Source organism: Neofelis nebulosa, chromosome X, assembly GCF_028018385.1.
Source record: "Neofelis nebulosa isolate mNeoNeb1 chromosome X, mNeoNeb1.pri, whole genome shotgun sequence".
Taxonomy (NCBI): Eukaryota; Metazoa; Chordata; class Mammalia; order Carnivora; family Felidae; genus Neofelis; species Neofelis nebulosa.
Window position 1 is genome coordinate 9,444,531 of NC_080800.1, and position 17,683 is coordinate 9,462,213.

General features: G+C 40.6%; 1 protein-coding gene across 8 annotated transcripts in view; it reads left to right on the forward strand.

Moving 5' to 3' along the window:
• Positions 1-17,683, forward strand: part of FRMPD4 (FERM and PDZ domain containing 4) — an 850,869-nt gene that overhangs the window by 659,482 nt on the left and 173,704 nt on the right. For all 8 annotated transcript variants that reach the window (XM_058713629.1, XM_058713628.1, XM_058713630.1 and 5 more), the window contains one exon: positions 1,885-2,001. In XM_058713629.1, the coding sequence (XP_058569612.1) occupies positions 1,885-2,001 (117 nt within the window). The remainder of the gene's footprint in view (positions 1-1,884; positions 2,002-17,683) is intronic.

The window sequence follows — 17,683 nt, forward strand, 5'->3', positions numbered from 1 at the left end:
TTAATAACAGGATATGCTGTATTTATACCAATAAGGACTTTTGTCCTTTGTCCAACCTTAGAAGGCACTGTAAATGCGTTCTCTGGTACTTGAGAGAAATTGGCGTTTATTTGGTATTGCCGTGAGGTGGAAACTCTGTGTGCTCTCTAACTGCTGGGAAGCAGCACGTTTTTATAAAACCTCCGGAGGAAATTGCCACTGCTGAATTTTGCACGAGTAAGAGGAACAGAAAGTGTGGCCTTGCCTTTTCTTTTAATAGTCAAGGGGCAAGAATGACTCCTATAATGGGATTCTAAATTTGCCAGACCTGTATTAGATTTGTGAACTCTTGCTCACCACACTTCATGAAGGATGTGGAAAAACTGAAAGGAAGGTTGAAAAAAAGCAACAAGGTGGTTTCAATGAGGCAAGAGTTCCTCCCTAGAAATCTTACGGGAAATGGGCATCTTTCACCCACGCCTGGAGAAGTGTTGGGTGTATGATCAGATGTCTGAGTTGGGTGCACGACGGGGGTGAGTTGCCCTGTGTTCTGGGGAAGTAAAAGTTGCGTCCCCACAGCAAAGGTGACACCCCCAAATTGCCTGCTTGCTGCCCTAGAGCTGCCACATACACCTGTGCACATCACAGGTGTCATGCCTAGTGTCCCATAAGAGGCTCCCAGGCGCAGTGCCGAGATGCTGACTGCAAGGCCCTCTGGAAATGCCATCACTGCTTTCCCCCTACAGGGGTTGACCTCACTTTGTGATTTGGAAGTGCCCCAATCTTCTAGGTCATCCAGGAAAGAAATTCACGTGGCGTGAATGGAGCAAATGAGGAGGGATGTGGGTCGATTCAAAAATGGCTCTACGTATTTCGTGGCCGTGGCTCTGCTCCAAAGCAGTTTCGCATTTCCTTGAAAATGGTGGAAGCCCTGCCTGTCACAAGGGCTTATCACATGCAATTACTTCCCCTTCCCTTTTGCTTTTGGGAATGTAGGCTTGTAGAAAATACTCTGTAGCCTACCCTTCCCTTTTCCTGATGATTGAAACGTAAGGTTTGGACTGGAAAGTGTCAAAGCTAATGTGTGGATCTCCACTGCAACTTACTTAAATGGAGAGTTTGTCTCCAGTTTTATGACTCACATTGACTGGTGTGTGGTTTATATGAGTGGAAAGTTTGCGCTTTGGTTAGAGGAGTCCAGGAAACTGTGGCTTCGTGTTATGTGCTTAATATCCATCAAAACCGGGGTGGCTCAGTTGGTTAAGTGTCCTCCTTTGGCAAAGCTCATCTCACGGCTCGTGGGTTTGAACCCCGCAGTGGGCTCTGTGCTGACAGCTCGGAGCCTGAAGCCTGCTTCGGATTCTGCGTCTCCCTCTCTGTCTCTGCCCCTCTCCTGCTCATGCTCTGCCTCTCTCCTTCGCTCTTAAAAATAAACATTAAAACAATTTTTTAAAAAATCCATAAAAACAGTGCTCACATGTATGTATTTATATTGTGGCAGGATATCTATCTATGTGCTGCGCTTCCTAATGTATGGTATCAGGATTGTGAAGTGCCATGGAAAGTGTAGAAAACTTCTGTTCAAAATGGCTAGTAGGTCCTTGTCAAGTTACTTCATCTTTCTGAGCCTTTTGTTTCCTCGTCTGTAAAATGGAATACGTGTGACGGAATGCATGTATTTAGCTGCTAGCGTGTCTGTGACAAAGGAAGGAAGACAATATAAAGAAAACTGATGAGCGCGGTACCTGTCACAAAAACGTTCTTTATAATTATTCATTTAACCAGGTGAGGACACGGCCCGCAGCCGAAAGGAGCGAGTCCTGTGCTCCACCTGGAGTTTGTTTCCAAAGACATGTTCACCTGTCAGGTGGAATGATGCTCTTCTTTTTCTCTCTTTGTTTCCAGCCACAGGACGAAGTCTTCAGGCTGGCCACCTCCCTCGGGAACCTGGGGCTTGAACCAGGTACCACCCTATGGATGGGAGATGACTGCGAACCGGGATGGCCGGGACTGCTTCATCAAGTAGGTAGAACTGACCCCATGAACAGTGAACTCTTTGCTTTTTCCATGTCTCTTTTTCAAGCCATGACTCAGTCAATTAACTTTGCATTAGGGTCTCAGAGACGTTGGGAGGCCATTACGCAAAGCATCTTAATCTCCTGTGTCTTCTGTGTCTTCCGACATGAGGTTGTTTCGTCCTTGGTCGTGTGCCATGTGAGAGCAATAAGTCGGGGTATAGTAAGGGCATTCTGGGATGGAGAAAAAGCGTTCAGTAGTAAATCTGAGGCCAGTTGTACTCGCTGTCTGAGGCTAGAACTAAAGTGTGACGTGGAGGTGTAGCATTTCAAATGCTTTCTAGAAATGGTCAAGACAGAAATGTTACCAGCTCATTCATAACTTAAAACATCAGTCGCAAGAATTGTGTGCGTTACTGGTTGACTCGTAAGTTTCTTACACTAACACTGGCTAAAGTTGTGGAGTTTTGTGGTATATTTTTTTGCGTGTTACAATGCATATAACAGAATGGTAAATTTTATGTAACATCTTAACCATTTTTTGGTGTACAATTCTGTGATATTAGGTACATTCAGAAGGTTATACAACCATTACCACTGTCCGTTTCTAGAACTTTTTCATCATCCCCAACAGAAACTCTGTACCCATTAAATAACTTCCCATTCCCCCTCTTCCAGCTTCTGGTAACCTCTATTCAACTTTCTGTCTCTATGAATCTGCCCATTTTCTTTAATTTTTTTTAAATGTTTATTTATTTTTGAGAGAGAGAGGGAGAGGGAGAGAGAATGAATGAGCGAGCAGGGGAGGGACAGAGAGAGAGGGAGACAGAATCCAAAGCAGGCTCCAGGCTCTGAGCTGGCAGCACAGAGCCCGACACGGGGCTCCAACTCATGAACCACGAGATAATGACCTGAGCCGAAGTTGGACACTCAACCGAGACACCCAGGCGCGCCTGAATCTGCCTTTTGTAGATATCTCATATAATGTGAAATCCTAAAGTATTTGTTGTTTTCTGTGTAGCTCATTTCACTTAGCATAATGTCCTCAACATTCATCCATGGTATAGTGTATAGAATGATTTTATTCCTTTTGAAGGCTGAATTATTTTCCTTTGTCTGTATTCTATTGTATGGATACACCTGATTTGCTTAACCATTCATCTGTCAATGGAAGTTTGGGTGGTGTCTACCTTTGGTTCTTATGAATAATGCTGCAATGAACATGGCTTTACAAGTATCTGTTTGAGTCCCTGCTTACCATTCTTGTGGGTATATACCGAGCAGTGAAATGACCAGATCATAAGGTAGTTGTATATTTACCTTTTGGAGGAACCACCAAACTATTTTGGAGGAACCAGTCACTATAGTTTTCTGGTTTTTTGGAATTGAATGAGATGAGGTTTTTTTTTATTCTGATCTTTATTTTTTTAATATAATCTATTGTCAAATTGGCTTCCATACAACACCCAGTGCTCATCCCAGCAAGTGCTGTCCTCAGTGCCCATCACCCACTTTCCCATCTCCCCCACCTCCCATCCCCCCTCAGTTTGTTCTCTGTATTTAAAAGTCTTTTGGTTTGCCTCCCTCCCTCTCTATTTGTAACTATTTGTTTTCTCCTTCCCTTCCCCCATGATCTTCTGTTAAGTTTGTCAAGATCCACATAAGAGTGAAAACATACAATATCTGTCCTTCTCTGACTGACTTATTTCACTCAGCATAATACCTTCCAGTTCCATCCACGTGGCTGTAAATGGCATGATTTCATTCTTTCTCATTGCCAAGTAGTATGGGTAAAGAAGATGTGGTTTATATATACAATGGAGACGAGTTCTTATATTGCACTCATCAAAAAACCAGGCATCCACCCCACTTACTTTTACAACCCAAGTGAATCATTCTTTTTGTGTTTTTAAGTTTATTTATTTATTTTTGAGAGAGAGATGAAGTGAGAGAGGGGCAGAGAGAGAGGGAGACAGAGCATCCCATGCAGGCTCTTCTCTGCCAGCACAGAGCCTGACCTGGTGATTGAACTCATGAACCACGAGGTCATGACCCGAGCCAAAATTAACAATCTGTCGCTTAACCGACTGAGCCACCAAGGCACCCCAAATATTCTTAAATATCAGAATTAAAAAAATAGATGTGAGATCATTAAGCATGGTTGATCCTAGCCTAATACACCTGAGCAGAGATTGGAGGCCAAAGGAAACTTTTTTAGACCATGGGCTGCATTCTTTGTTCTAGTCAGTCTTACTGGGGACTGACAAGCAGACAGAGTCACTATCAAGGTGTGGGATGATGTTTATAAAGATAAAAATATTTCCAAGATTGTTTTGGGGGATTTGGTCGTTGGACAGCCTAGCACCTCCCAGTGATTATTGGAAGGTATTTACATGAAAAACACATGAATGTTGTGGTCAGGTTTTCGGTCTCTGTGGTTGCAATCTCTCCTCTGTTTTCAATTTCCTGCGAAGGGGAAAGGTGGTGTCTTCAGAGTACAATTTGTTCCTGGGGGGCTTGCCTTCTGGGAAGATTGAAGTGGCCCTTGAGCATGACCCACTTCAGGGAGCCTATGGCAGTGGCCCTCTGGCTCTTCAAGGCTTTCCTGAGGATGTGCTCCCCTAGAAACTACCCAGGAAATGGTAGTGGAATGGTGGTAGAATCTCCCAGAAAGCTCCAAGACTGGCAGAAAGGCCAACAATTTTGCACATACCCTAGATTCTGAATTGCTCATTTTGTACAGTTCACCCAAGTCCCTTCTATTGCTGGAGGGATGATATTTTGTCATATTCTAGTGTGCCATCTATTTTGTAACATGGTTATACATTTTTGTAATTGGCTCAGTTGAGGTGGCCTGGATGCTTTGACTCAAAACAATAAAAATTTCTGCCAAAGAAATGTACTTCGTACAAGATACAGATGATGCATGTATGCAGGTATATCTTAGACTTTTCCAATGGAAATGGGTTTCGCTTTTTCCCTCGCTGGATCTGGGCTCCCATACGCTCCGAACCATTTGATCAATATACGTGAAGTCAAACCAAGGCCTATTGGTTATACAGTCCAGGCATCCTAGCTAGCTCCGGCCACGTGCGTTTTTCCTTGGTGTCAGTGACATTTTCAAGGGCAAGCCCAGGTGTAAATTTAACATTTACACTGGCCTAATGCCAGCTGTTAAAACCTGTAAGAGCAAATCAGCAACTTAATGGAAGACACCTGCACTGATTACTAAATAGCAACTCTGAAAACCAATGTCACCAGTGTCACTTTTTCAAATCTCTAGGGTTTGTTTAGTTGAAAAGTAAATTTCCACACGTCTCTCAGACTCATTGTTTTCCCATGTCAAGAACAGTGCTTCTTTCAAAAGTGTTTGTTCTTTCTTTATCACTAGTGAGTTTTATAAATGAGAATCATTCTGGTGGGGTGTTTTTTTCTTATCCCTTACAGAGAAATACTCTAATTACGAAAGTTTCTGGGGCACTCTGGTTTGCAGTTTGGAGTATATCTCTACTCATTAGTTTTCTCAGTTAAAAGAACAATTTGAAAATTAAACTGTGACTATTAATTATCACCTTTGCAGTTAATTTTTCTCTCTTTTACATATTCTCTTTGAAAGAGATTAGATGTCTTCCCTTTTTTTATCTTAGGATCCAAATGATATCCCACATCAGACAATTGGTTTTGATGGAGGTACAACTTCTTTCAAGTTATTAATAAAGCTATGGGAAGAACCAGGCTTCACATGTTCAAAGTTAGATTCTTCTAGCTCAATAATGAGCTATTTCTAGCATGATGAGTCCTTCAGAATATAGCCCCGGGTCGTTAACTGTGTTCAAGTTTCCTCTTCCCTTTCCCATCCCCAATTATTTAGGGTAGGACCAAGAAGTTAAATTCCATAGAGAGTTGGTAACACATAGGGTTAATCATTTTTTTAAATGTCACTATGCACATGGAAATAATTTGAGGAACAGTAGAAACTGCTGATGCCTGGGTGTCCTAGTCTGTTTGGGCCTTTAGAATAAAACACCACAGACTGGGTGGTTTACAGAGAGAAATTTATGTGCATACTTTTTGAGGCTTGGAAATCCAAGATCGGTGTGCCAGCTTGGTTGGGTTCTTGGTAAAGGCCCTCTGCTTGGCTTGCGGATAGTTTCCTTTGCTCTGTACCCTCACATGACAGTAAGAGAGAGACACACAGAGAGAGGGATCATGTCTCTAAGTCTCTTCTTAGAAGGGCACTAATTCTGTTGGGGATTAGGGCTTTAACAAATGGATTTTGGAGGAACACAAACATTCAGTGCATATTCCTTGATGTTGGGGTGGAGCCAAGAAATAGAGTTTCAGAAACTCCCCAGGTGATTCTAATGAACAGCAGTGGTTGTTGATGTGCAGCATTTTCCTGTACATGACCTTATTTAATTGACGAATAATGATCCCCTTTCCAGATGATAGAAGGAGACTCAGACTAATCACATGTTGCTTTCCAAAGTTTTTCACATGCTTACCTAGTCCCTACACATCGCACGTTCAAATACACCAAACTCTGCATCAGAAAAATGACAACGTTTGTTGCTCTTCTTAGAAAAATATGAAATACATTGGTTTGAGCAACAGAGAATATTGTTTAAGAAACATGGGAGATGTAGGAGCGCCTAGGTGGTTCAGTCAGTTAAGGGTCCAACTCTTGGTTTCAGCTCAGGTCATGATTTCCCAATTTGTGAGTTTAAGCCCCACATTGGGCTCTGCGTTGTTGCTGCAGAGCTTGCTTGGGATTCTCTGTCTCTCCCTCTACCTCTCTCTGCCCCTCCACCCCCCCATCCCCCGTCAAAATAAATAAACTTAAAAATAAAAGGAAACGTGGGAGATGTAAAAGAAGACTTTCTCAGTTGCTTATTATTACCATTTAAGAGAGAGAACAAAGCAGGGGAAAGGAGAGAGACAGACGGGGAGAGAGAAACTAGATCGAAAGGGAAGAGTCTCAGGACACTGTTGTGTTAAGAAATGGGTGAGAGAGGGAGAGATAGACGGAAAGAGAAAGACCTACACAGAAAATGAGGCACTCTGCGATGTTTGCTATAGTAACAGCATCAATAAATATGTCGGTGTAGATGTAAATATAGATATTTACATAGCTACTGATACAGATGTACAGAGATACAAGATATAGTTCTGGATATAGATATAAATGGGTATAGAATATAGGTATAGATTATAGAAGTGTGTGGATATAGAGGCGTACAACCGTGTCTGCCCAGAAGGGTCCTGGTTTATGAGTATTGTTCCGACATGATTACTGAGACTATATCCTTTTGCTCTAAATATGTTCTCATTTGGGTGAACCACGTTTAGAAAATTCTTGGGAGACCTAAGGTTTCATGAAACCTTGACACCTGACCTGTGAGATAGTGAAGGTACATTGAGGAATCTACTTTTATAAAAAAAAAAGGTGAGTTTCACAGGAAGTGGGGTTGCCACATCCTGTGTCTAGTCAACCAGCATTTGGTCCCCATCATCAGACTATAAGACCTCGGTTGTTTTGGCTTGGTAATGGAGTCCAACCCATGCCAAACCTCCTATGTTATGTAGCTTCAATCATCACCCCTAGGGTTACCCAGCCCTATCAATGTGTGTTCAGCTCAGTTCACCTCCACCCTTCCCTGTCATACCTTCCCCACTCAGCATCTTTAGTAATGGCTATCAGCCTCTTCGTCTGGCCATGTGCTTCCTATAAAAGCACTCCTTGGCCCGCCCAACATAAGTCCACCAAACATTTATTGAACACTACTATATGCTGAAGATTCCAAGATTAGTAAGGCAATTTCTTAGCTTCCAGGATCTCAAGAGTATGGTGGTCATGATAGGCCTGCCATCATTCTCAACTGAGCAAGATCTGTTTAACCTCCTTAGAGACACATAATATGTATAACAGAGACAAGGGAGCCCTGTGTGTTAGTAATGTACCATTTTTGAGTTAAATGGGGGCAAAAACATGCCTGTTGGACTGTGTGGCTGGGGATGCTTCATGGAACAGTGATGTGCTTCATAAATCTGGCACTTTGGCTTTTGAAGACTGAATGAGTAAGTAAACCATGATCAAAACAAGTATTAGAACACCAGGTGGCAAGGTAGATGATGATGAAGACTCAGCCCCGTTGGAGTCTGGGGATCGAAATGTAGGGGATAGGAAATGAGTTTTCAAGTTCTACATTTGAGAGGCTTCTTTGTTTTCTTCTTTTGTCTAGCTCCAGAAAAGAATAATCTGAGGAAATGAAAGCCGTTTGCATGCCCCACCTCCCTTTTTTGTTAATCACAGCAGAAGCAGCACGTCCGTGATGATAGGACTCTGTCATCCTGGAAAATGGAAATAGCCTATTTTTACCTCTCCTTGCTTGTGAACCCAAGAGTCATCCCCCTTGGCTTTACCTACTTAGTATAATTCGCGTGTCCCTGAGAGGAAAGAAGCAATTGATTATCAGGCATTCTTTGGTACTTTTAATGTTATTCTTTGGGTGTTGTTTTGCTTTGTTTTTACCCCAAGATATCGTAAGAGAGTCTTATTCTTATTATAAGAATACTTACCGTATTCTGTCGATAAGTCCCTTAATCTGTTCTCTTTTAAGAGTTCTCTTAAACTTTTCCTTCTCTAAAAATTAAAAAAATAGAAAGTCAACAAGAATGAAGTTGTGGAGTCAGATTTGGACATTGTGGTGGTACCCACCATTCCCCGTAATATTTGTGTATTTGAAATAGATGTCAGTTTCCTACTTTACTGATCCTGCATTATTAAAAGACCTCCAACAGGGTCACCTGGGTGGCTCAGTCAGTTAAGGGTCTGCTCAGGTCACGATCTCACAGTTCGTGGGTTCAAGCCCCACTTTGGGCTCTGCGCTGACAGCGCGGAGCCTGCTTTGGATCCTCTGTCTCCCCCTCTCTCTGCCCTTGGGCTCCCCCCCCAAATAAATACACATACATTTTTTAAAAATCGACATCCAACAAAGGACAAATGGATCTGAGTGATTACACAAGTTGTTACCCTTTGATTCTGGGAATGAAATATGCAAGGTTTTTGTGAAAATTTAAAGGTGTGCCAAGGATACAAACAGGAGAGATTTATTTCAGGGGGCTTGCTATATTATGTTGTGACTTTTCAACTGTTCAGAGTTACGAATTAGCATTATGTTGGAGAAGAAACAGTTTGCCTCATTTTTTGTGTTTCTGATGAAGAATTCTTAAATAAAATACATTGCTTCCAAGTATACACAATGAATTCTTCATAAAACGCAAAAAATTTCCTCATGGCAAGAGCAAATGCCATTTAGTTAAATGAGTTCCTTTAGGATCCCAAGCATCCATTTAAGTGAGGGAGGTATATTATAATTTTGGAATCGGAGGAACAAACTAAATGTGATAACATCATTACATGCAATGAAAGGTAATTATGTCGTGTCAATGCAAAAGCTTTCCCGGCTGAACATTAGGGGCTGTTTATTCCCTTCATTGGAACAGATTTGTTTTCTTTCGAATCTGACAAAGCACCTATCTGCTGAGTTAATAATTACTGCTCCCAGCTGGAAGATAAGTTTGCAGAGTTGATGGAAGTGCTTTTAAAAGGAAGCCTCCGAAATGACGCTATCATTCCTGTTCTAACCTGGCATATGGCTCACAGAGCTGCGCTAGGCAGGCTTCTCGTGTATCAGAGTCTGTTTCGATTTCTCTGTACATTTGTTCTAGACATTTTGCTGGGTTACTGAATCTGTCCATCACTCGTGCATACATATCTCAAACTCTTGGCTTTTTTTTGTCCAGCCCAGCCGAAGTATTGTAATGACCTGAATTTCCTCGGGCCGCTTGATGACAGGGAGAGTTGGGACACACACAGTCAAGCAGAGCTGGGGACAGCAGGTTGGGTGGCGAACAGGATTGGTTCCTTCTTCTACTGAGCGTTTTTGCAGCCTCTAGGGATGTCCGTGAAGTGGGTCACGAAGGCCGTTCAGGATCACAGGGACAGCCAAACTGTGAAAAGGAGGAGCACCTGGAGGACCAGGTTTGTGTCACAGCCTGTAATTGAAATAGTTGCTTGAGGCTGCTACCACCTCTTGATTCTTTTGAGTGGCCTCTGGAGCTCTTTTGGGATTGACCCAGCCCTCACAGAGAGCAATTTTGATATCATCACCTAAGGCCGGGGCCCAGGCAGGAGATTCTGGCCTGTGCCAAATGCCAAGTGGCCTGTGTGGTTGTTTCTGCCATGTAAATTGGCTGACCTGAAGGGAACATGGTATGGCCTTTGTGGCACACGTCTTCTCCATGTGGTCTGCACGCGTGCATCAGAGCAGGAGAGCACGGCTGCTTATGGAGAGTCTCACTGTGGTCCCTCAGGGCTTCGAAACCACAGTCCCTGCCACGCCCTTGTCCTCTCTCTCCTCTCAAAGCCTCCATGAATCCTTGTTATCAACGGCCATTTTCTGGAGAAGAGTCTCTTCAGTTGGGCGGATGATGACGAATGGCAGTACTTGTTTGTGCCGGTGGTCGTGCAGATGAGCCTGGGTCCAGAGTGGGCATGTCACTCTGCCGTTTCATGGAGGATGTCCCTCTGTGACTCCAGGAGCACAGGCTGGGCATCGGCAGTTCAGATGGTGAAGGCCGCGAGAGACTCTCCAAGATGACTATTTGATCTAACAGAGGCCCGTGAGTATACAGGGCCAAACACATGATTTTCAGCACCCGCCGCAGACCGAAAATCAGCTCCCTCCCTCAAAGAGCTGGATAAATGTGCTCATAACGGTACTAAAATATTTCCTACTTTTACATTTGACACCATTCTATGTAAGGAAAAGTAAAAATTTTTAATTATTAGCATGAATCTTACTGATGACTTTTTGATGGAAATGTAAGAGCTTTTCACTCGTATGCAGAATCACTGACATTACACAATTTGTATTTCGTGGCTTATATGTTTATATGTGTTTCATCCCAACCCAAAAAGCAGAAATGGTATACAAAATTCACTTAACAGTTTTTCTTTTACTTCTCGGTATGAGGACACTCTACCCAAACTCCCTACCTTTGGCTAGGTCTTAGGTCAAGAAGAACTGAAAGGAAATATAACTATGGGTTGCCCTATCTTTCCCTTTCCTTCTCTGTCTTCATTTTTGGTAGGTCAATGGCCAATACAGGGAAGGAAGACAAGTAAGAAAGGATGTGACAGGATTGCTTGGTCATTCATTTTTCTTAGAAGGCTATAACTGCTAAAGACTGATTAGCCTTCAGCCCTCACCTCCCAAGATCACCTATTGATTTTTTTTTTTTATCATTTTCTTCATGTGGTCTTTTCAATAGATACCTAGCAAAGAGGACAGATTACTTCTGGGTATTGACTCCCTCAGAAAGTTCTCTCTCTGCCCTGTTAATGATGTGATTTCTCACCAAAGGATAGACACTTTTCTTCCTCCACCCCGACACTTATTTCTGTAGGCCAAATCAGCAAACCTTTTCTGTAAAAGGTCACATTATATATATTTTAGGCTTTGGAAGCAATGTGGTGGCTATCACAACTCAAAGCAATGCAACCCTGCCATTGTAGTGTGAACACAGCCATAAGAAATATGTCAATAAATGGATATGTAAACAAATGTATAAATAAACTGTGTTCTATTAAAACTTTATTTACAAAAGCAAGCTGGGGGCCAAATTTGTCTTGTGGGGTGGAATTTTTTCGCACCCTCACTCTAGAGTATCTTGCATTTGACCCCATTCTTATTATTTCTAGTTCACTATCTGATAAATTTATACAACCCTCCCATGAAATGGGAAGCTGCCATTTATTTTATGCACAATGGAATTTATGGTAGACCTTGGTAAAGTGCCTTTTCTCAGGTACTGTTAGTAATGCAAAGTTCCATGGTATATTTACTGTAAGTAAGGACTTCTTGCACAGCTCTCACATTCGTGACCTACCTCTAAGTAGGGTTGTAGGAATAGCACCATCAAAATTCAACAGAGAAGGAAAACCTTCACTGTTAGAATGTCATGACTCTCTCCACTTCCTCGTGATGGGGGCTGAGGGAGAGGAGGTCAGCCGATCACAGGGTTTGCAGCTGCTCCCATAGCCACTCAGACCTTTGTGGGAGGGGTTGAAGGGAAAGCAACAATAGCAACCTAAAACCCAGTCACAATGGAATGCCAAAAGCAAGTGCAAATGATTATTAGGGAAGTGAAAATTACATAGCAACTTGTCACTAGTGGTCCACAGAGAAACAGACCCATTGTATTTTGAAAAAGTTAATTGTCCATAGTGTTTTGAAGTAATACTGCTCATTTTCCTTGAGGAATTTTATAATGCTCCCATATAAAAGTCCCCAATTCACTTCTGGTGATGTTCTGTTCTAAGATATTCTCTTGGCTTCTGTGACATCATTCCCTTCCTTTTGCCACAAACTCACTGCTTCTCTTGTCTCCTCAGCTAGTTCTTCTTTTTGAGCTCAATGATTAAAGTTCAGTTTCCCACATTATCATGCCTACATTTCTACTTGGAACTCACAAAACATTTAAGGGATTTTTTTTATTTCAATATCTTGATACTATTTCATTTCAGTCCACAAAGTACTGGAAACTCATGACTGTGCCCCTACAAGAGATGAAGGAGGTTAATCGGGGTTGGGTTGCATGCCTAGAATTTTTTCTCGGCCATAGTAGGTAGTCAATAAATACTTTTGAGAAAAATGTTTAGGTGTATGTATCTATAAGTAGATAGATGGGTGACTTAATGGATGCATGAATAGAACTTTTTCTGAAGCATTATATTCAGTAGATTGTTCGGAATAATTCTGATGGTTAACTCAGTTAACATAGTATCCCAATAATATTCTGCTGTATAAATTTCACTACCAGAATTTGAGCACATAGATAAAGCCCTATATTTCCTAAAAGAACCTTGAGACCTTGAAAGGTTATCACGTCCTTGTCACTGATTCGTATCATAGTGTGCCTGTTTATCAAATATCCAAAATTCAGAATGTCATGAAAGGGAATTTCGCAAGTAGTGTAACTACACTGTATCCCATCAGCAAGTGGATTAGAACCCTAAAAGACAGAAATTGGGTGGTCAGAACTCTTGGGCTAGGATCCCAGCTCTTCTCAGTACTAGTTGTGTAATGGTGGGTAATCATTTGGAGACTGTAGGCCTCGCCTCACTTTTGTCATTAGAAAATAGTGTGTTTGGACTAGAAAACAGTGTAATTTGGGAATCTAGTGAGTTATGAGCAAGAGAAAATTCCTAACAAGTTTGGCTTTAATAATGAAAAGAATTTTTTGTTTTATGTCACTGAAAGGTAGTGGTAAGACGCTCATAGGTAAGAGAAGCCTAAGAAAATATGACGACTAAATGTGATGTGATACCCTGGGTGGCACTGTAGAACAGATAAAGGACATTAGGTGTAAACCCACAGGTAATCTGAATGAAATATGAGCTTTAACTAGTAATAACGTATCAGTATTGGTGCACTGATTGTGAAAATTTTCCCATGCTACTGTAAGATGTTAACAGTAGACAAAACTGAATGTCAGATAAAGGAGAACTCTATAATTTTATCAAAGTGGTCTAAAATAAGTGTGTATATAAGCCGTACTCAAAGTGGGGTGATGCCAACAAGATACCAGTCCATGATGCTTTGCCACCTCACTCTCCCACAGAGAAACTGTGTTTCTATTATGGAGGAATATACCTTTGTGAGAGTCGTAGAGACCAATTAAGAAGTCGTAGTACCCTGACCAATGTAAAGCAAAGAAAGAATTCAGCAAAAGAGATAGTTAAATTCATGTTGGTTTGCGTACCTGTCCATGTTCCTCCCCCTATGTGAACTACTGTGGTGCAACTAGCAAGACACCACCTACACCAAAGATCCTTACTCAGGACAGAAACAACAGAGCAGTCCTTGCACCCAGTGTTCTAGCTTGTCTTGGGACTTCCTGGGGGGCCGTAATCCTTCTCCCCTGACTTGGAGTGCTGATTGGACTAAAGATTTTGTTTGAAAGCTCTTGAAAACAGATGCTATTGGGATGGACTCTTAGAACTTCAGATCCATTGGCAGGTGTCTGGAGGAACAAGATATCATGGGTTTCTGAGAAGGCAGAACAAGCTGCCCCCTGAATTTCAAATGACTAAAATCAGGGGCACCTGGCTGGCTCAGTCGGATAAAAATACGACTTCAGCTCAGGTCATGATCTCACAGTTCATGGGTTTGAGCCCTGAGTCAGGCTTCATGCTGACAGCTCAGAGCCTAGATCCTGTTCTGGGTTCTGTGCCTCCCTCTTTCTCTGTACCTCCCCTACTTGCACTTGATCTCTCTCTGTCTCTCAAAAATAAATCTAAAAAAATTTTTTTTTAATAAAATGACTTTAAAGATCACACTCACAAGTCCAGAGAAGACACATCCTCAGGAAATGTTTGAAATATTCTAGGGTCTATATCCGGGCTGACCAGTGAAGTATTTCCCTGGGTAAAACCCGTCTATAAAGGCTGGAAGAGATTTTTTCACCCCAAATGCCCACTTCTCAACAACAATAAAGAACAGTGGCATACTAAGATACAGGGAAAGTGGGCCAAATGTAACAACAAAATTAAATGCTAGAAACTGGCTCTAATGAAATATACATTCATGTGCATGTCTTTGTTTCACATATCATAATAACTGTCATAAAATGTGCCATGAGCTAAATGAGAACAGAGATAGAGACAGCTAAATGAAACAAGGAAAACACTGTGTGAACAAAATGAGAATATCAATAAAGAGATAGAAACTATGACATACTCCCAATGGAAATTCTGGTGTTGGAAAATACAATAACTGCAATGAAAAGAACACTAGAGTAGATGAACAGCAGACTTGATCAGGTAGAAAAAAAACTGGGTGAAATTGAAGACACATTTGAAATTGTGGAGTCAAAATAGAAGAAAGGAAAGTAGAATGAAGCAACAGGAAGACAGGCTTAGAGACCATGAGACACTAGTAAGCAACGTTGTATTCATTTTGGAAATCCAGAATGAGAAGAGGGTCAGAAGTGGGCCGAGACTTTATGTGAACAAGTAATAGTGAAAACTTCCCAAATTTAAAGAAATATCCATAGTTATTAAAGAACCTCAAATAACTTTAGGATAAATTCAAAAAGTCACACAGCTAGTCAGATAATAATCAAACTGTAAAAGTTGAAGGCATGGGGCGCCTGGGTGGCTCAGTCGGTTAAGCGGCCGACTTCAGCTCAGGTCATGATCTCACGGTCCGTGAGTTTGAGCCCCGCGTTGGGCTCTGTGCTGACCGCTCAGAGCCTGGAGCCTGTTTCGGATTCTGTGTCTCCCTCTCTCTGACCGTCCCCCATTCATGCTCTGTCTCTCTCTGTCTCAAAAATAAATAAATAAACGTTAAAAAAAATTTAACAAAATAAAAGTTGAAGGCAAAGAGAAAAATGTTAACAAGCAGGAAAAAAACCCAACTCATCATGTACAATGAAGTTTTTATAAGGTTATGAGTGAATTCTTCAGCAAAAACATTATAGGCTAGAATGAGCAAGATGATACATTTAAATTGCTGAAATAAAAAACATAGTTTTCAACCAGAATACTGTATCCAGGAAACCTGTCCTTCAAAAATGAAAAAATCATGACATTCTAAGAAAAACAATTCCTGAGGAAATTCATTACCACAAGACCTAGTCTTTAAGAAATATTGAAAGGGATATTTCAAGGTGAAACAAAATGATGCTAAACCTTAACCAAAAGTCAAATGAAATTATAAAGTTCTCCAGTAAGGTAAGCATGTTGACAAAAGTAGCTTCTTCTCTTAATGTCATTTTCATGCATCAGTTTGGTTTTAATTCTTGTATAGAACTTGAATAATGAAAACATTTTAAAAAAGCACTAAGTCTATGCAAATGAGTATGTAACATGTAAAGATGTGATGTGGGACATCAATAACATAATGTGCCAGGACAGGATGGAGCTACTGAAGTGACTTTTTTATACAATTGGAATCAGGTTGTTATGAGTTTAAAATAGAATGTTATAATATGACAATGTTTTATGTAATTGTAATGATAACCACAAAGAAATTACCTATAAGATATATAATAAAATGGCATTAAGAAGGGAATGAAAGCATGCGAGTATAAAATTCCATAAAACACAAAGGAAGCTAGTAAAACAGGGAAAGAGAGATTTAAAAAAATACAGCTCATATAGCGAAAGTTAAGTCCTTCTATGCCAGTAGTTACTTAAAGTACAAATAGATTAAACTCCCCAATTAAAAACTTAGGTAGAAGGTGTTTTAGAAACACAGACTCTGAATATGTGCTGTCTGTAAGAAACTCACTTTTGATGCAATGATAAAGTGAAAGTATGGGAAAAACTTAAATGCAATCTGTACTCAAAAGAGAGAGGCAGTGGCCATCCTAATATCACACAGAATAGATTTTAAGTCCAAAAGTGTTTCAGGAGACAAAGAAGGATATTATATTATGATAAAATGACAATTGTCCAAGAAGATGTAATAATTACAAGTATTTATATAACAAACATGGAAGCTTCTAAATATATGAAGCAAACATTGACAGCATTCAAGAAAGAAATATATAGCAACACAGTGATAGTTCGAGACTTTCAATAGCCCACTTCAATAATAGAAAGAAGATAAATAAGGAAACGGAGTAATTGCACCTAGCAGTCATAACCAGAATATTGTACCCAACCACAGCACAATATACATTCTTAAGGAATCTTTCAAACATTATCCAAGATAGACTATATGTTAGGCCTAAGAGAACTCACAATAAATCTTAGAAGAATGCAATTATACAAAATATCTTTTCAGATAACAATGGAATGGAAATAGAAATCAGCAAAAGAAGGAAAACTGGGAGACTGAGGAGTATGTAAAAATTAAACAGTGCACATAACCAACTAATTGGTCAAAGGAAATGTATCCAGGGAAATTATAAAATACAGAGTGACAAGTTAAACATGAAAACTCAAAGTATTAAAACTTATGTGATACAATGAATGCAGACCTAACAGGGAAGTTTATAGCTTGAAAATATATACTAAAGAAAAAAGGGAAAATATTCTGAAATCAATAAGCTACCTTTACACCTCAATGAGCTAGGAAAACATGAACAAATTAATCCTAAAGCTAGCAGAAGGAAGCGAATAATAAAGATGACAGCACAAATTAATGAAATGGAAAATAATAAACCAAGAGAAAAAATTCAATAAAACCAAAGTTGCGCTACTTTTAAAAGATCAATGTTATTGGCAAGCTTTTATCTAGATTAATAAAAAGGAGAGAAGGCTTAAATAAATAAACTCAGAAATGAAAGAGGTGACATTAGAGTCAATGTCACAGAAATGAAAAGGAATACTAGAGAATACTTTCAGCAACTGTATGTCAACAGATTGGATAACAAGAAATGGGCTGCTACCCACAAAACAAAACAAAAGAAAAAAGAAGAAGAGAAAAAATAAATAAAGCTAGAACTTGTAAATATGGGGCCCATGGGTATTTCAGTCATTTAAGCATCTGAGTCTTGGATTCCACTCAGGTCATGATCTCATGATCCCTGAGTTTGAGCGCCGTATCAGGCTCCATGCTGACAGTGCAGAGCCTGCTCTGGATTCTCTCCCTCCTTGCTCCTCCCCTGTTTGC